At 50.4% G+C, this 17034-nt stretch overlaps 1 protein-coding gene across 3 annotated transcripts; it reads right to left on the reverse strand.

Moving 5' to 3' along the window:
- Positions 1–253: 253 nt before the first annotated feature.
- LOC144341481 (uncharacterized) lies at positions 254–16839 on the reverse strand. 3 transcript variants are annotated; one of them, XR_013418455.1, is made up of 3 exons: positions 15626–16839; positions 1183–1369; positions 254–447 (listed from the first exon to the last, which is right to left on the reverse strand). XR_013418455.1 is itself a non-coding variant. In XM_078005035.1 (2 exons), exons 1-2 carry the CDS (start codon positions 15855–15857, stop codon positions 14386–14388), a joined length of 429 nt encoding a protein of 142 aa, XP_077861161.1. In that variant the 5' UTR covers positions 15858–16077; the 3' UTR covers positions 13659–14385. The 3 variants fall into 3 exon arrangements, 2 of the variants coding, with proteins under 2 accessions (XP_077861161.1, XP_077861162.1); XM_078005035.1 differs by lacking the exons at positions 254–447; positions 1183–1369 and adding an exon at positions 13659–14582 and having other exon boundaries at positions 15626–16077; XM_078005036.1 differs by lacking the exons at positions 254–447; positions 1183–1369 and adding an exon at positions 13659–14165 and having other exon boundaries at positions 15626–15865.
- Between the last annotated feature and the right edge of the window lie 195 nt (positions 16840–17034).

The following is a 17034-nucleotide window of genomic DNA, read 5'->3' on the forward strand; positions in this document are numbered from 1 at the left end:
TTGGATGAGACCTTTTCCCCAGGTTTACGTGAGCTGGATTTCTGGTATGTCATGAGTGATTAACTAGTTGATACAGACTTTAGTATTTGAGTCACTGTCAGCTTATAATTATTTGTCCTCAGGCAGGAAGGATGGCGGCTGGAATATGAGAACCCCAGCGACCCCCAGATGCCCTTCATTTTTAAAGGAGTCATCTTTAATGAGACGAAGGGAGCGTTTGTAAGTTTTCTTTTTTATGTTGTGTTCAGCTTACCTTACCCATGTACCGTATCATGATATAGACACATCTGGAAGATGGTTGATTTTTCTTCAATATTCTCATTATAGGTGACATGTTCTTGGATTAGCTGGGGTCAGTGCTGTGAACAGAAGCCAGAGGGTAGCAGCGCCAGGCTGCTGTTCTTCCCAGCAGGTCTCAGACCATGTCTGACGACCCCCGTGTATGATCTGCAGGGAGAGAAAAGCTGTTTTCATACCACTATCAACACATTGTCTTTTACACTCATTCTTGCCCAAGCACATGGTGTACTTTCTAGAGGTTGCGTGGCGAGGTGTGTGACACACAGCAAGCTGGATACAGAGCAGATGAGGGAGTCCAGCTTCACCTCTGAGCCAGACACTACAGAGTTTTGCAAAAAAGGCAACACAGCATCACTCTAAGTAGTCAGTGTTTTACTTTGTTATGAGAAGTATTTTTCAAACATATTTATATTAACATGTAATGATGGCTTACCTTAATGCATAAGTATTTTTTAATACTTTAATTTTTTAATCAACTTTAATTTAGAATATAGAAAAATTATATAAACACACACAGGTACCTACACAGGCAAAAAAAGCCTACATAATCAAAAGCTGTTTGGGTCCTCATTAAAACCCATTTGTGCCTAGTGTTCCATTATTGGAATCCTAAGCTTGTGGGAGTTATTTATATCCTACAGCTCAAGGTCATTGCCAAGGTCTGATTTTTACAAAAAAAAATTGCCACCTCAGGCATAAATGGGTTAATTTTTCAGGGTGTAAAGGAGTCTTGAGACCATTTTGGATTAAGAGCTGCTGTCCTGGGTCTGTGTCTTCATGTCCCCTTGTGACTTTGACAATCTGTGCTGGTGTCCCTGAGGCTCATAGGTGGCCTGCTCTCTGATTTCCATAGCCTCCCTCAGCTGGTGAACCATTTCTTACCTTTTCATTGTCAATTTGGTGGTCTTTTCTTCCAAGGAGTCTTCTTGAAACTCAAGTTGGGGTGACAGCTTCTCACCACTTCCCTCGTGGCTGGTAGGCAGACCTGGTGATCCCTCCGATTTACAGCCCTCGGCTATGAGTTTGTTGCAACACACATCAAAAGTCCATTGTTCTCAATCCTTGGGTTCTGTGCATGGGTGATGAGTGATTGAATACAGTGTTAAACAATGCCTACAGGGGTGTCTTTTTTTTTTTTTTTTTACCATTAGAAGAGTTTTATTTGCAAAGTATTACAGACATATGCACCAGAATGTGATCGACTGGCTACATTGAAAGGAATGTAGTGTGTGTGTATCATTTTATATATATATATTCTTATTTATTTACTTCACATTTCAAGACAGACAATGAGAGGATATTCTCCCAGCACCTTCAAAACAGACTTTCTTCCCACCACATGTACTCAGTGGTCTCTGGGGATGACCCACTCTGCATCCCGGAGCTTACGTGGGAGCAGCTTAAGCAATTTCATGCCACTCACTATCACCCAAGCAATGCTAGGTAATATTTTGTTGGAAAAGTTTGATGGTGGATTGTGAAAAGTTGACTTGTTTGTGTTGTTACATTTTCATGACATGGCTTCTCTCACATTTAGCGATGCTTAAGAAATATCTAAGTATAGGTAAGATTCTTGGCCTAAGTTTGCCTATCTTACTTGGACATTGATTTTGGACATTTACAATGATAGCCTTCGGTGGGCTCAGAATGGTGGTTACAAACACGGTGTTTAGAGACCCCCAGAGGAGGGTCCTGGCCCCCAGCTTCTTGCATCACTTCCAGCTTTGTTGCATGGAGAGTGGGGGTGCATGGATGGTGCCCACCCCGACCCAGGGTGTGTGAAGCTTCGAGTCTGTCCTTGGCACGGAGAAGTGCTCTTCCGACAGTGGATGCAGTCACAGAACCTTAATTACATCCTCACATTCTGATACATCGCTTGTTTCTTATGTCACTAATATAAGGTTATTATCATAATAATATAGTTATATATATTATATAAAACACTAATAATTTACATAGAAATGCTAACGTAAAAACATATTTGAAAGATTATTTTACTTAAAAAGAATTATGAAAACTTTCAAGCATACAGAAAAGTAGACTAGGATAATGAGCCCCTAAACACTTATCACATAATAGATATCCTTTTCCTTGTGAAGTTTTCGGAAGTAAATTATAAATGTCATCATTTACCCCTAAATATTTGAATTTATGACCCTAAAACATGAGGATTATTTCTTACATGAGCTAATGCAATTTTCAGTTTTGATAGAATAAAACATACTTTCTTAAAACTGCCTATTTCTTATTCCATATTCAAATTTTCTAGTTGGCCTCAAAGTGTTTGTGGCACAGGGTCCCACAGATCACAGCTGGTCAGCCCGGGTCTCTCCTGGGCACCCTCTCGGACGGCAGCGGAGTGTGCAGGCCGGGTTTCCTCCGGGCGCTCTCACTTTCCAGGTGACCTGGCTGCTTCTGTGTGGTGTTGGGTGCCATGTTCCTGTGTTTCCTGAGAACTGGAACTTAGATCCAAAGACTTAGTTTGAGTCAGGCTGTGCCTTTTGAAGCAGAGTCCCTCGTGGGGAGTTCTGCATAGATGGCCACATTCTACCATCCTGTGAGGCCTGCTTGCCTCCACTGGGGGGTCTCACGCCAGCGGGGTGCATGCTGAGAGTCAGCCACTGTCTTGTGAAGATCTGCTTTCTCCCTTCAGCCACGGAGCAGCTGGTGCACTTGAGTTTCTGGTGTCCTGTGATAATGAGTTTCTCATCAACCTATTAATGGTTTTCATCTTCATTGAGGATTATTGCCTGAATCATTTATTAGAGTTTGTGAAGTTTTCAAATTCTGTAATTCTTCATTCCTTTGCTGGACATCTTCAAAGAAGAGCTCCACATCAGCTGGGGCTGTTGGGTTATCTTGAAATATGGTTCAGTGGAAAAGGCAGGGATGGCTGCTCTCCCTGGGAATTCCAGTTTGAAGAGGAGGGGCGGTGCAGGAACTACCTCTAATGATGACAGAAGAGGCTGTCTTTTTTTTTTTTTTTTTTTAAAGACAGGGTCTGGTTCTGTCCCCCAGGCTGGAGTACAGTGGCATGGTCTTAGCTTACTGCAGCCTCAGCCTCCTGGGCCACCTCAGCCTCCTGAGTAGCTGGGACTACAGGTGTGCACCACCATGCCCAGCTAGTGCTCATATTTTTTTGTAGAGACAGAGTCTCGCCGTGGTGCCCAGGCTGGTGTCGATCTCCTGAGTTCAAACAATCTGCCCACCTTGACCTCCCAAAGTGCTGAGATTACAGGCGTGAGTCATTGCGCCCAACATGGAGAAGAGAGTTCTTTCTTTTCTTCTTTTTTCCCCCCAGTCTTATTTGTTTTGTTTTTTAGCACCCCTGTGACCTCACAGAAATATTTCTGTGTATGTACATATTTGAGACTATGTGATCAGGTAGAATTTATTTTTATGCCCACATTTTCTCCAGCTGTTGGCCCATTTTGGTCTCACTTCTTTGGTTTCTACACCCCTACTCCCACCTCCCTAAAGCATGCACAGCCAGGCCCTCCCTGCTCCAGAGATTCAACTGTCTGTTTCCCAGGGAGCTCTGATTTCTGTGGCTAGTGGGGAAGGGCCTTTGGAGAGTAGCATGTGGACACTAGGGGTGGTGATTGCTCCTGGATTCTCTCAACCCTGAGAGTATAAAGTTTGTTTCTAAATTCTAGAATAAGACATTTCTGAAGGTTCTTTAAGGTACTAGTTCCCCAAATCTTAACCATAGCTCAGGCAACATAATAAAGAAAAAGATAAATTCTGTCATTGTGACCTTTTTCCTCTGGTTGAATAAATGTGTTATCTGTATTAATATGTATAACCTTGAACTTGTTGCCAAAAATTGAGTTTTGTGAAATTGTCAGTTGGATTACTCTATTACTGTACTAGGGTTATAAAGTATTTTAACAAATACCTCTTTTGGTTTTTGTCACATCTCTAGATGAAGTTTAAAATGAAAGATCAATGTTTGGCTAGGTGTGGTGGCACATGCCTGCAAATCCAAGCACTTTGGGAGGCCAAGATGGGAGGATTGCTTGAGGCCAGGAGTTTGAGACCAGCATGGGTAACAGTGAGAATCCATCTCTAAAACTTAAAAATTAGCCCAGTGGGTGTGGTAGCTCATGCCTGTAATTCCAGCACTTTGGGAGGCTGAGGCGGGGAGATCACCTGAGGTCAGGAGTTCAAGACCAGCCTAATCAACATGGTGAAACTCTATCTCTACTAAAAATACAAAATTAGCTGGGCATGGTGGCAGGCACCTGCAGTCCCAGCTACTCAGGAGGCTGAGGCAGGAGAATGGCGTGAACCCGGGAGGAGGAGCTTGCAGTGAGCGGAGATTGCGCCACCTGCACTCCAGCCTGGGTGACAGAGCGAGACACTGTCTCAAAAAAAAAAAAAAAAAAAAAAAAAAAAAGCTGGACATGATACACAAGGTGACCCCAGGAGACTCCTGTGCAGAGTAAAAATGAATCCCAGCACTAAACTAGTCCCTGAAGTCCCTGCAACATTCTCCCCACCACCGACCCCTGGGTCCACCTGCACCCGCCCAGAAAGAACAGTGACATCACCCCACAGCAGGAGCTCACCAGCGGCAGCCGCCGCACCCCGGGAAGCTGGGCCACCCCCAGGGTTTCACAGGTGGAGAGGGAGCCTGGGAACGTGCATTTCTAACAATTTCCAGGTGACAGGGCACCACACTTAAAAATACACAACACTAGGTCCTGAAAGGACTTCTATTCACTTGCACATTGTTGGGATGGAGCCCTACATTGCGAAGGGCTTTTCTTCACGTGTCATCCTTGAGCTCAGGGGCTGGCAGCACTTGGTGGGACCTAGTAGGGCATCCCTTGCTGACTGCACACCCACAGCCAGAGCCCTCACGGGGATGATTCTCACAGGAAGCCCGCAGAGCTCCTGACACCTCCCTGAAGGGATGAGAAAGCTGAGGCTCTGAGGGGGATAAACTGATTACTGGAAGGTAACGACATTAGTGAAGTGGTGAAGCTGCAGTGTAAACCCTAGTCTTATTTCATTTTAACTTTCAAGACTTTCTGATTTCCTCTATTACAATGCCTGTGCCTTAGAGTCACCAATGGGAACTTGAAGGAAAATAATGCCTGCTGAGGCCAGATGCTCACTTAATTGCCTGGAGGTGGAGCCTGTGTGGTTCTAAGCCCTCCCTCTGAACTTCTGAATGGTGAGGAGTGCATATCAGCTGCCTCCTGCTGGGCCCTGCAGGGCGAAACCTGAGGAAGCCCCAGGAACATTCAGTAAGGGGTTAGGAGGGAGGAGAACACGGTTGGATGAAAAATAAGAAGGAAATGCACCAACATTTACTGGCAGGCTCTGTCACCCGCAGGACAGGGAGGAAGACATGCACACCTGCAGTGCGGGCTTTCACAGCCTGGCAATGAGGGCTTTCAGCCTCACAGGTAAACGTCACCTGTTTCACCATCTTCTTAGGGCTGTCCTAGGGCCCCAGCACACAGCTATTTGGGACAAAGGGCAGTTTCAGTGTTTTTCACTCCACACTCAAGCTACAGATTGTCCTTATAGCTCAGGTATCCTGGGGATAATCCATCTCGTTTCGTTTTGGTTTTGGGAGCCCAACCCAAGAACCAAAAAATTTCCTAAGGATTTCCAGGAGAAAACATCTTCCCACCAAAGAAGAACCTTACCATTTGGAAAAACATCTCTTCGTCATTTGCAAAAACCCCAGTTTTCAGGGAAGTGATAATCTTGTCATGAGAACCAAAGATAAAGTTGGAGATCACGAGGGAGTGGTTACATAGGAAATATGTGGTCATTACTCTGACCAATTATTAAATCACTTTCTTCATATGACACACTTTTTAACAGCTTCTTACTAAACCACAGTGCGGGTAAGAGAGTCACAAGACCACTTCTTCCTTGAGTCAGAGTCATCCCTGGCCCACACCAGGGCCTAGCAAGAATGACTGAGGTCACCCTTATTTCCCGGCTACTTGGAGAAGCTGGATTTCCCAGTTTACAAATCTCAGTTTCCTGGGATTCGGCTCTGATAAAATCTAAACTGTATTAAAAAAAAAAAAAAGGAAGGAATAGGCTGGCCGTGATGGCTCATGCCTGTAATCCCAGGGCTTTGGGAGGCCAAGGCAGGCAGATCACAAGGTCAGGAGATTGAGACCATCCTGGCTAACAGGGTGAAACTCATCTCTACTAAAAATACAAAGAAAATTGAGCCGGGCGTGGTGGCATGCGCCTGTAGTCCCAGCTACTTGGGAGGCTTAGGCAAGAGAATCGCTTGAACTCAGGAGGCGGAGGTTACAGTGAGCCGAGATTCCACCACTGCACTCCAGCCTGGGTAACACAGCGAGATTCCGTCTAAAAAAAAAAAAAAAAAAAAAAAGTTCAAATAGATGAAATCTAATGAAATAATCCAGTTCTATCCTTTTACCTCCTCCGTTGTCTGGAGTAATAAAGCTCCCTGCCTCGCCCTCTCTCACAGCACTGAACTGCTTTTCCTGAATTTTCCCACACTGCTGATCACTCACTTGTTAATTTCGATGCATACATTCTTTTTGAGAAATAAAGTCAGTTTGCCGACTGCTGCCACTGGTTTGTCAGAAAATGAGCTTACACTGCGCTGATCTCACTCCTGCTGCCAAAGCTCCTTCTAGGGGTCTCTCCTTTGACAATATAGGGATTATGTAGGCATGGGGAGGTGGGATACCAAGGGGGGATTCTGTCAATGTGCTGTTCCCCCCTCCCCAGCCCCACCGGTTCAAAGTCACCGAGCCGGGGGCCTCTCTGACTATCTGGACTGTGCAGACCACCGTGTCTTCCGGTAGGGTCGGGGAGGGCTTGAGATAAATCTGTAGGGCTCTTCACTCAACCACCGGCCCACTGTCGACCTCAGGTGCTCCAAGCGCCATCGCTGCCGGGCGCTATGTGGATGCGTCGGTGCCAAAATGGAAAGTCTCTGGTCTGGGCAGAGCTTGTTCTGATCAGGAGAGACCCGAAAGCAAGAAACACAGTGAACAAATGCATGATGCCCAGGGGTGGATGGCCATAAGCACTAAGGAGAAAAATAACAAGTGGGGTGGGGGTGTTAAGAGGGTGGGGAGGGGAAGGGCTGCCATTGACAAGCGGAGAGCCTGCAGACCTGCCTGAGAGTGACGTTTGGGGAAAGAAGGAAAGGGAAGAAGGGGAGGGAGGTTAGCTAAATGGACATCTGGGAAAGAGCTCAGGCAGCAGAGGGTCTGGGGCGTGGGCGCGGTGGCAGCGTGCTGCATTCCAGGGTCCTCTGCGTGGCTGGGACGGTGTCGGCCCTCCCCTGCACATCCCTCAGGGCCTTCGCAGAAACACCCACACGGGGACCTTCTACGTACAGGCAGGACACGCCACCCATCGCCGTGACCACACTGTCCCTCAGAGGAGCCGCTGGCCACGTGCATCCCGTCCACATGGAGATGTACTTTAAGATTCTTTACACAATGGATTTCAAAGACTTAGTATGGAAAACAGTGTAAAATATTAATAATCAACATAATAACTGATTGTTATCAAATAATGGGCTGAATATAAAAGTTTTTTTTTTGTTTTACTTTTTTTTTTTTTTTTAAGATAGGGTCTCACTCTATTGCCCAGGCTGGAGTGAACCTGTGCAGTCACAGCTCACTGCAGTCTCCAACTCCTGGGCTCAGGCAATCCTCCCACCTCAATCTCCCATGGGGCTGGGACTGTAGGTGTGCAACGCCATATCTGACTAATTGTTTTGTATTTTTTGTAGAGACTGGATCTCTCCATGTTCCCCAGGCTGGCCTCAAACTCCTGGGCTCAAGTGATCCACTTGCCTTGGGCTCCCGAAGTGCTGGGATTACAGGCGTGAGTCATGGCACCCAGTGTCCCCCCGTCCCGGCCCGCCTTTCTTTAATGTGGCAACTAGATCATTTAAAATGGCATATATAACACAAGCCACCCACGCAGGCCCCAATCCTGGGAGATGCTCCCGTTGGAGAAACCTCCAAGAAGGGGATCTGCTTGGATTTGCAAATGGCCCCTCTGGCCCCAGGGGGATCTACTGTGCAGAGCTGCTCTGGATTCGGCTCTTCAATACTGCCCTTGAGTGTACTGTGCAGCTCTTGACTTTCGACCAGCACAAAGCTCCTTATTAAACGCTGACAATAATTCCTTCCATTCCAGGTGCCATAATGGATTCATTAATCTCCTGTTGATAGTTTTTTGCTGGTTTTCCCACTTTCTATTATTCTAAGCACTGCTATGAAGACTCTCCTTTTACCCCACCAGCCTGTGTCTGCCGCAGCTCACACGCTCTGCCTTCCGGCTGTAATAGCTGAGTGGCCATTTACCCCACGCCCTGACACACTCAAGTCCCTGGGTCTCCTCGGCAGGGTGTGTCTGTGGGCACAGGGCTGCCCTGCCACATGCCCCACCCCATAAGCTTCCATCTATGGCCACTTCTTGTGCGACCCTAAACTCAGTACCTCTCCTCCTGTCCTCTCCTCTCCACAGAGCCACCTTTAATCGGAGACAGTCAGTCTGCTTCCCAGTCAGTCGGCTTCCCTCCACCTGCTTCCCAGTTCCCCTAAGACAAATCCAAAGTCCTCCTCTGGGCCACCCTCCTCTACCGACTCCTCCCTCACCGTAGGGTCAGGTCAAAGGGCCCCAACCAGAGGCTCCCCTGGGCCCTTTCATAAGACTGGAGCTTTTCTTCTCAGGTCCAGCTACAGGCACATTGTACCCACGCCTCACCGCAGGAGTGAGAGCTCCAGGGGCATAAAGGACTTGGTTCTTTGCCTAAAGCCTGCCCTGACTCACCGAAGTCGGTTGGTTAATGTGCGAAATGATTACAGAAACACAGAAATAAGGTTAGGTGTGGCGCCTCAAGCCTGTAATCCCAGCATTTTGGGAGGCCAAGGCGGGTGGATCACTTGAGGTCAGGAGTTCGAGACCAGCCTGACCAATACGGTGAAACCCCATCTCTACTGAAGATACACACTCACACACACACACACACACACACACACACACAAAAAACCTAGGTGGGCATGGCGGCGCAAGTCTGTAATCCCAACTACTTGGGAGGCTGGGACAGGAAAATCGCTTGAACCCGGGAGGTAGAGGTTGCAGTGAGCCCAGACCAAGCCACTGCACTCCAGGCTGGGCAACAGAGGGAGACTCCATCTGAAAAAACCCCCCACACACAGAAACAAAATCTTAATTGTAGTAAGACACAGCTAAAAAGATATGAAGGAATGACTCCCCGAGGCTACTGCATGCCAACCTTTCAATCATTTTCCATTCAGAAAACTTCACATCAGATCATTTACATATGTACGTTAAGACAAGGGGTCCTATATTAATGAATCTTCTCCGTCAAAATCCTGGTCAAAGTCAGAAAACAATCCCACAGGACTCCTGGGAGCATCTCACGTTGGAGAAACCTGGAGAAGTGGAGAAGCTGATCTGCAGGATTTGCAAACCGCCTCACTGACCCCAGGGGGACCCGCAGCACCGGCACCCTCCCCCTACCAGGGAGAGTCGGAGCCTCACTCAGACCCACACAGTCAGGATCTGAACCTCCGAAGGCTCCCCCAGGCGGCTCTGGGCACATGGAAGCTGGGAAGACAGCAAATGGGCCCTGGGGTTGGGGGACCCAGCACAGTCCAGCCTTTTCTCTTTTGCCTCCTGAAGACTTTCACTGTGGATGTGTGTTAGGGAAGAGGGGAGTGAAGAAAGAGACAGGGAGAGAAGACAGAGACCGAGTGATGCCTCCATTCTGCAGAGGAAAACACCGAGACCCTATCTCAGCACTCCAGACTGCAGGGCCAGGGCGGGACTTATAAGTAAGTCTCTGCCTCTCAGTGCTCTGGTCTGCCATGTGTCTGGCTCCCTCTTCCATCCTGACAAGCACAATGACTGTAATTCCAAACAAAGGACTGGGAATTGGGGGTGAAGATGGAGAGAACCGAGGAGTGGGGAGGGAAATGGCAGCCTCTGGGCAGCTACTCTCTAATATACACAAACACACCAGAAAGGGCTTGTAGAAAAGAAACACAAAACGCAACCCAACTACTGACACATGGCCCTCTGTTCCATATTCACCCGCACGTTCTTAGCAGAAAGGCAACTGTGAACGTGCAATCTGGTATCGTGACGTTTGCCCTGACCACGTTGTTACCGTATCTTCATCTTTCTAATTTTAATTGTTTCTGATGGCCCATCCGATTGGTAGAGCTTATTTAAAGAGCCCTGATTCTCCCTGATAAAAGGTTGGAGTCCTGTATCAAAAGCTTTTAGTTTTCTGTAACCAAGAAGGAAAACATGCTTCTTTTGAAAGATGACAAAATGTCTAGCTTCGAAGGGTCCTCCGAGAATGGCACACAAACCGGTCTGCATTCATAGAAAATGATGCCATCACATAAATCTCCCACTGTGCCACGGGGTGACACCATCACTCATCGTCTGCCTCCCAGACCCAGTAATTTCTGCAAAATCAATTACTGCACTTTACACTGAAAAGATCCCATCAAAGAATGTGTGTGCACAGGATGGTGAGGGACGCTGGAGCTGTGTGAGGCGAAACGGCACTGTTCTCAGTTTCCCCTTCCATCCGACTGCGCTCCGAAGCGTTGCTTCAGAGATTTCCATTTTATCTTATAATTAAATAATATGAACTCTACTGGGGGAAGAAAAGCAGCCCATCACATTGGTACTAAGCCTTGATATCATTTTTGCCATCTTGACTCCTATCGCTATAAAAAGTCATTTTCCGTTGCCCTCACAAGACACCAAACGTGCCCATGTGGGGATCAAGACTGGTGTCCAATAAATATGTATGTCATTGACCTAATGCATGTCCAGTCAATTGAAACCTCACACTTCTGATTCGGTTTTAAGGTACTAATCTTGAAGTCTTAACAGTGTATACATATTGACCTGAGGATGTTGGGTACTTTTGATTAGAGAGGGTTGAATTCCTCTAAAGGACTTCATGAATGAAGAAGACAGCTAGAAGCCCTGGTTTCCTGCTCCTCACTGGAGATTCCAGGCGGGAGGCAGGCAGCAAACATTTGTGTTCCTGTCAAGCGCCAGGCGTGGTGCTGGGCACGGGAAAGTCACAGCGAAGACACAGCTACACGCAGCACTGAACATCCCTGCTGCAGCCACAGGGCCTGGCCACACCACGGAGCTCTGTGAACTCAGGGAAGCTGGAACACCTCGGGCATCCCTTGCTCATGTGTAAAGTGGGGATAAGTCAGTGCCCAGCATCACTGAGGGCCTGCCACATAACAGAGAGTCACCAAACGCTAGCTATTCTCACTAGGATTGGAAAGGTTGATACTCAATTTATATGAACTTTCTATAAATACTGTATTGATGTTCCTGTCACCACAGGCAAAAAGGACGCTGCTTTCGCATCCAGCCCACCCTAAGGATGCACCTGGACTTCCCAGTACACTCAGCTCCACCAGGCATCAGGCCCTGCAGAAGCCACAACCTGTGACTAAGACAATGAGTCACTCTTGGTGTGTGGCACAGCGTGACGTGGCGGTGGGCACTTAGTCATGATCAGTCCGTGATCAAGAGCTGGGGAGCTTATTTTAGATTGAGTGAAAATCAATTTAAGTTTCCAGACATGTCTTGGGACAACAGAAGATACCCAAAGAAGCAGGTGGAAACAAAAAACAAAAAATCCCACAGCCTGAGACAGAAGATACCCAAAGAAGTAGGAAAAACAAAACAAAACAACAACAAAAAAAACCAAGCCTGAGAAATACTTCCTTCATTCAAGGCCTGGGGAGTCAGGAATACAGGAAAGAGATTTTCAATTTTATCTTATAATTAAATAATATGAACTCTACTGGGGGAAGAAAAGCAGCCCATCGCGTTGGTATTAAGCCTTAATATGATTTTTTGCCACCTTGACTCCTATCGCTATAAAAAGTTATTTTCCATTCCCCTCACAAAACCACCCAAAGAATATCTGTGTAATTTTCAGCAAGTTGGGTTTTGTTCACTTTTGAGCATTAACTAGATTAAGGAGCTTCACCAAGAAAGTCCCATGAAAAGTATGGTGGAGGCCTGACATGATGGCTCATGTCTATAATTCCAGCTCTTTGGGAGGCCAAGGCAGGAGGCTCACTAGAGGAGGCCAGGAGTTCGAGGCCAGTCTCAGCAGCATAGTGAGATCCTGTCTCTACAGAAATCATCATCATCATCATCATCATCATAACAATTAGCTGGTCATGATGGTGCATTCCTGTCTTCCCTGCTACTCAGAAGGCTGAGGCAGGAGGATCACTTGAGCCCAGGAGTTTGAGGCTGCAGTGAGCTATGATGGCACCACTACACTCCAGCCTGGGTGACAGAGCCAGACATAAGCACTCTTCATGGTCTAAGGGAGAGTACAATATTTGGAATTAGGATCTGTTTTGCTCCTACCACAATCACGTATGCCCCTCATGCCCTTACCTAAGTTATTTTTCTTTGTGAGTCTTTCTCCCCACTTCCAAAATGAGGGCATGCCTCTCTTGGGATCATGTATCTAGGCTTGGAGATAAGAATTGTAAAGTTCCTAGTATACAAAATATTTTCAACAAATGGTAGCTATGGTCATTTTAATATATGGAATTTTACCATAATTTCACATCTGACAGATAATTCCCCTGAAATTAATACTTGAATGTGAATATGTTCTCTGATCTCTAGCTACAGGCAATAGTCTTCTATGTCAGGGAAAATCAAGTACTAATATAGAATCAGAATAAAATGGCAAAAAGAATGGGGGCACAACAGATAAATTCTCGAGGAATAACCTACTTACTGTAAGAATTTGTAAATCTGTGGCAGCTAAGACCAGGCCCTCTGAGCACATCTGGAGGTGAACTTCCTTAAAAGAAATGCGTCCAAAAGCTCCAACAGGTTCAAGATCATATCTCGGAAGGGTAAAGCTCTTTAGAGTCTACAAAAAAATTGTGACTTCGGCTCTGCCAGGGAAAGAATGCCCAGGTGACCCGCCGTGGCGGGCTTCCCCAGGGACAGCCCAGGTGTGACCCATGTGGGCTCGAGGCCACCGTATTTGATGCCACCTGCAGAGCTGAGGGCAGCTGTCTCCCATTAAGCCAAGGCTGTACCAACCAAGCCACGTTCCCACATAATATTGGTTTCCAAAGTACCTTTTTCCCCAGAAGAGAAGAGGCGTGGACTTACTAACCTTCGATATGTGTAACTCCTCCCGGGTGGCAAAACCAGGATAACAGAGAACACCGCGATTCTGCCAATGTATCCTAATCTCACATGCCTGTACACAAACTCCCAAGCATTTTAGCAAGCTTTTGGACATGAAGCTCAAAAGAATGACCCATCAATATTTTCCAATACATACAGCATCTTAATGTGTTTTTCTTTCGTGTTTTTTTTTTTTTTTTTGTAGACACAGAGTCTCACTATGTTGTCCAGGCTGCTCTGGAACTCCTGGGCTCAAGCGATCCTCCTGCCTTGGCCTCCCAATGCACTGGAATGACAAGCATGAGCCACCGTGCAGGAACCACAGCACCTAAATTCCAAAATAACCTTGAACCCCTGACCTTCCACCCGCCCTGGTGACTTCCAGAGATCGGTTCCTCTTTCCGTGCCAAAGGTTTCTTGTCTTTCGCGGCCCGGGTAAAGTCACTCAAGATGTTCCCTCTGCTTCTGAAGGCCTTTGACTGAGAAGCCACTCTGGGTCCTATCCCGACCCCAGGCGGTTCCACTGGTACTTGCACATCTCCGGGCCGGTTTAAGTCACGCTGGCCAGACTATTTCCACTTCACTCTGGTAATTTCTCCAATCCCAGCGTCTGCTGCATCACCTTTTCTTTCTCTGAGAATCCAACCCTACAGGAGGAATGCTGAGGCTGGGGGGTCCTTTTACTAGAACGCTAACGCCAGAGCACTTCCCAGGGGCGCTGGGGGTCGGGCTGCAGGGCGGAGTCTGGCGCTGCCACTGGGGTCTCCCGCGGGGGGTGCTGGGCCTGGGGAGGCTACGCTGCGGGCTCGGGGAGTGCGTGCCAGACGGATGTCCCGGCCTGGGCGCAAGGAGACTACGGGCCCGGCATCACGTAGGCGCTCGCGGCGGGCGGGGCGGGACCCAGAGCGCCCGAACCTGCAGCACCCGCGCCCGCCCCGCGCGCTCAAGGGCGAAGGGAAGGTCACCGGGGCCGTGGGCTGGGGGCCCATCCCGGCTCCATCCTTGTTCAGTGCGCGGTCCCGAAACGGGAGGAAATCCGCCATCCGGGCCTTTCCACGCATCTGCTGCAGGAGGAACCGGGAAAATAAAAATCAAAACCCAGCTCCGGGCGCGTCGCGTCTCCAGCCCGCGCGATCGCTAAGGCTCCCAGGTAGCGTTCGCCTGGGAAGTGCGGATCTACCATCCAGCGGCTGCAAGGATCGGGGCGCTCCACCGTCGGGGCACTGGCGCCCCCACGTGCACCCGGGGCCTGAGGCGCACAGTCTCCACCACCTCCGGCTCGTCAATGTTAAATGTCCTCCCGGCGCGCCCGCGTCGTGGGCCCAGACTCGGGCCCCTCCTGGAGAGCCGCTTCTACATTGCAGGGAAGGGGAAGCCCAGAGCCCGCGCCCCGGCTCCGCTGACGTCCCCGAGTCTCCGCTTCCTGGTCCTTCCGGTCCGCAGAGGCTGGCGGGGAGGGCCTGGGACCCATTTTAGTTTTCGGTATCGTCACTAGCCGAAAAGCAACTAGTGCAGGAAACCCTTTTTTTTTTTTTTTTTTTTTTTTTTTTTTTTTTTAAATCCTTTTAGGAAACCCTTTTTTAAACTCTTCCAACGGAAAAGCGACATGCTGGGGGGTGACGTGGGGCGGAGTTAGGGGGCGGGGGGCCACTTAGCAAGTGATCGCGCTGTACTCACGCTTCGGAGGGGAAGCCCGGCCCTGTCCTACAGCTCTGAGGGAGAACGTCCCCCAAGGGCGCTCCAGGCGACCCCCTCTGCCAGGCTCAATTTAAAACATAAACCGGAGGGGGTGGAAACCTCACTCTCTTCCGGACGGAGGTTCCTACCGCCGTGTCCCTTCCTCCTCCGCCCCACCCGGCAAGGACCCCGGGGCTGCCTTGCCGGCTCACGCCTCCCCGCAGGTACCCCTGCCGCTCCGGGTCACGGGCTTCTCTCCAGTTCTCCCCATCGCTTCCCCGCTCGTCTCCCCGGTTCTTCCCATCGCTTCCCCACCTTTCCCCGGGTCCTCCCATCGCTTCCCCCTCTTCTGCCCCGTCGCCCCACCCACTTCGCCCTGTTCTCCCTCCTCCGTCCGTCACTCCCTCGCCGCCGGGAGGGGGGCGCGCACCTTGAGCATCCCCGCCGCTGGTCAGCACGCCGATGGCCTTGCGGGCCCCGAAGAGGTGCTCCAGGAACTTCCGCAAGGAGCCCTTGGGGGCCCGGGAGTCGTCCGCGTCCATGGCGAGAAGGCGGAGGGCAGCCCCTAGTCTGGCTGCGCCGCTGGCAATGGGAACCCTGCCGGCGCGCGCCCGACTCGGAACCGCCGCCAGGCCGGCGCCCCTGAGCGGACCCAGGGCCATTGGGCGGTGACAGGATGGACCCGAGCGCACGGGAGGGGCTGCGGGGCGGGGGCGGGGGCCCGGCTAGGGGCGGGGTCACGGCTAGGGGCTGGGGCAGGGGCTGGCGAGGGGGCGGGTGTGGGCAGGAGGACCTACGCGGGGGTCGTCGTAGGTGGGGGCCGCGCTAGCGGTGGGGGAGGCCGCAGAGGCGGGGGTAGAGCCACAGGTGGGCGGGGTCCCTGCGGGAGGGGCCGCGTTGCTGGTGCGCGAGCCTCGCGGGTGGGTTGGAGGACTCTGGTTGGGGGCTTTAGAGATGCCCCGAGCACCACAAGTGGGGACGGCGGCAGTGTCCTGGGGAGGGGAGACCGCAGCGGGGCGGGGTCACATCGTTTACCGGGCGCGCCAGATAGAAAGCGGGGAGCATCTCCCGGGGGGTCGAGGGAGACCCTGAGTGTGCGGGAACGCCGGGGCGTGTGGAAACCCCTCACTTGCGGGGAGCGCCGATGCGGGGCGGGGTGGAATTGGGGCGCGGAGACCCCACCTGGACGCGGAGGCTCGCGCCCGGCCGCGCGCACAGCTTTTTGTTGCCGGCAGGATTCCTCTTGGGGCTGTGCTGGGAGCCTCGGGGCGTGGCTTCCTCGACCGCCGCCCCCAAGTTTTCTCTGCAGCCTGAGGTCGGGAAGGACGGACGGAGAGTGGATCCCCAAGGTGGTGAGAAAAGCTGATCGCGGCAGGCTTAGCTTTGACCAAGTTGCGATTTCCGGGGCCTACGGAGGCTGTGACGCTCCTGGGTCCCCAGCCCGGCCCTTGGGGAGAAGAAGCCTTGGGGTAGAGGAGGGTATCGGGCGCGACCCTCAGAGACCCCTGGGCGCGCGAAAGTCAGAGTGGGGCAGGAGGAGGCGCAACAGGACTGGCCTGGAGGGGAGGCGGGACGACTCTTCCTCCCCACGGACAGGCGCGCTGCTGTACGCTGTGTCGACATCGGCCGGCTTCACTGGCCAACTCCACGTGCTGAAATACGCACACCCAATGGGATGTGCGGTTGCCTATCCACAGCTTAACAGCCTGGTGCCAGGTACCCTGAGATGGGAGAGGGGGCAGCCCCGACAAAAGCACGGGCTTATGGGGCCCCGGTTCCTTCAGTGCTCACCCCACGAAGAAGGGCTCCCAAACGGCCCCACTGGACGGCTTACTGGAG

Source organism: Macaca mulatta, chromosome 6, assembly GCF_049350105.2.
Source record: "Macaca mulatta isolate MMU2019108-1 chromosome 6, T2T-MMU8v2.0, whole genome shotgun sequence".
Classification (NCBI taxonomy): domain Eukaryota; kingdom Metazoa; phylum Chordata; class Mammalia; order Primates; family Cercopithecidae; genus Macaca; species Macaca mulatta.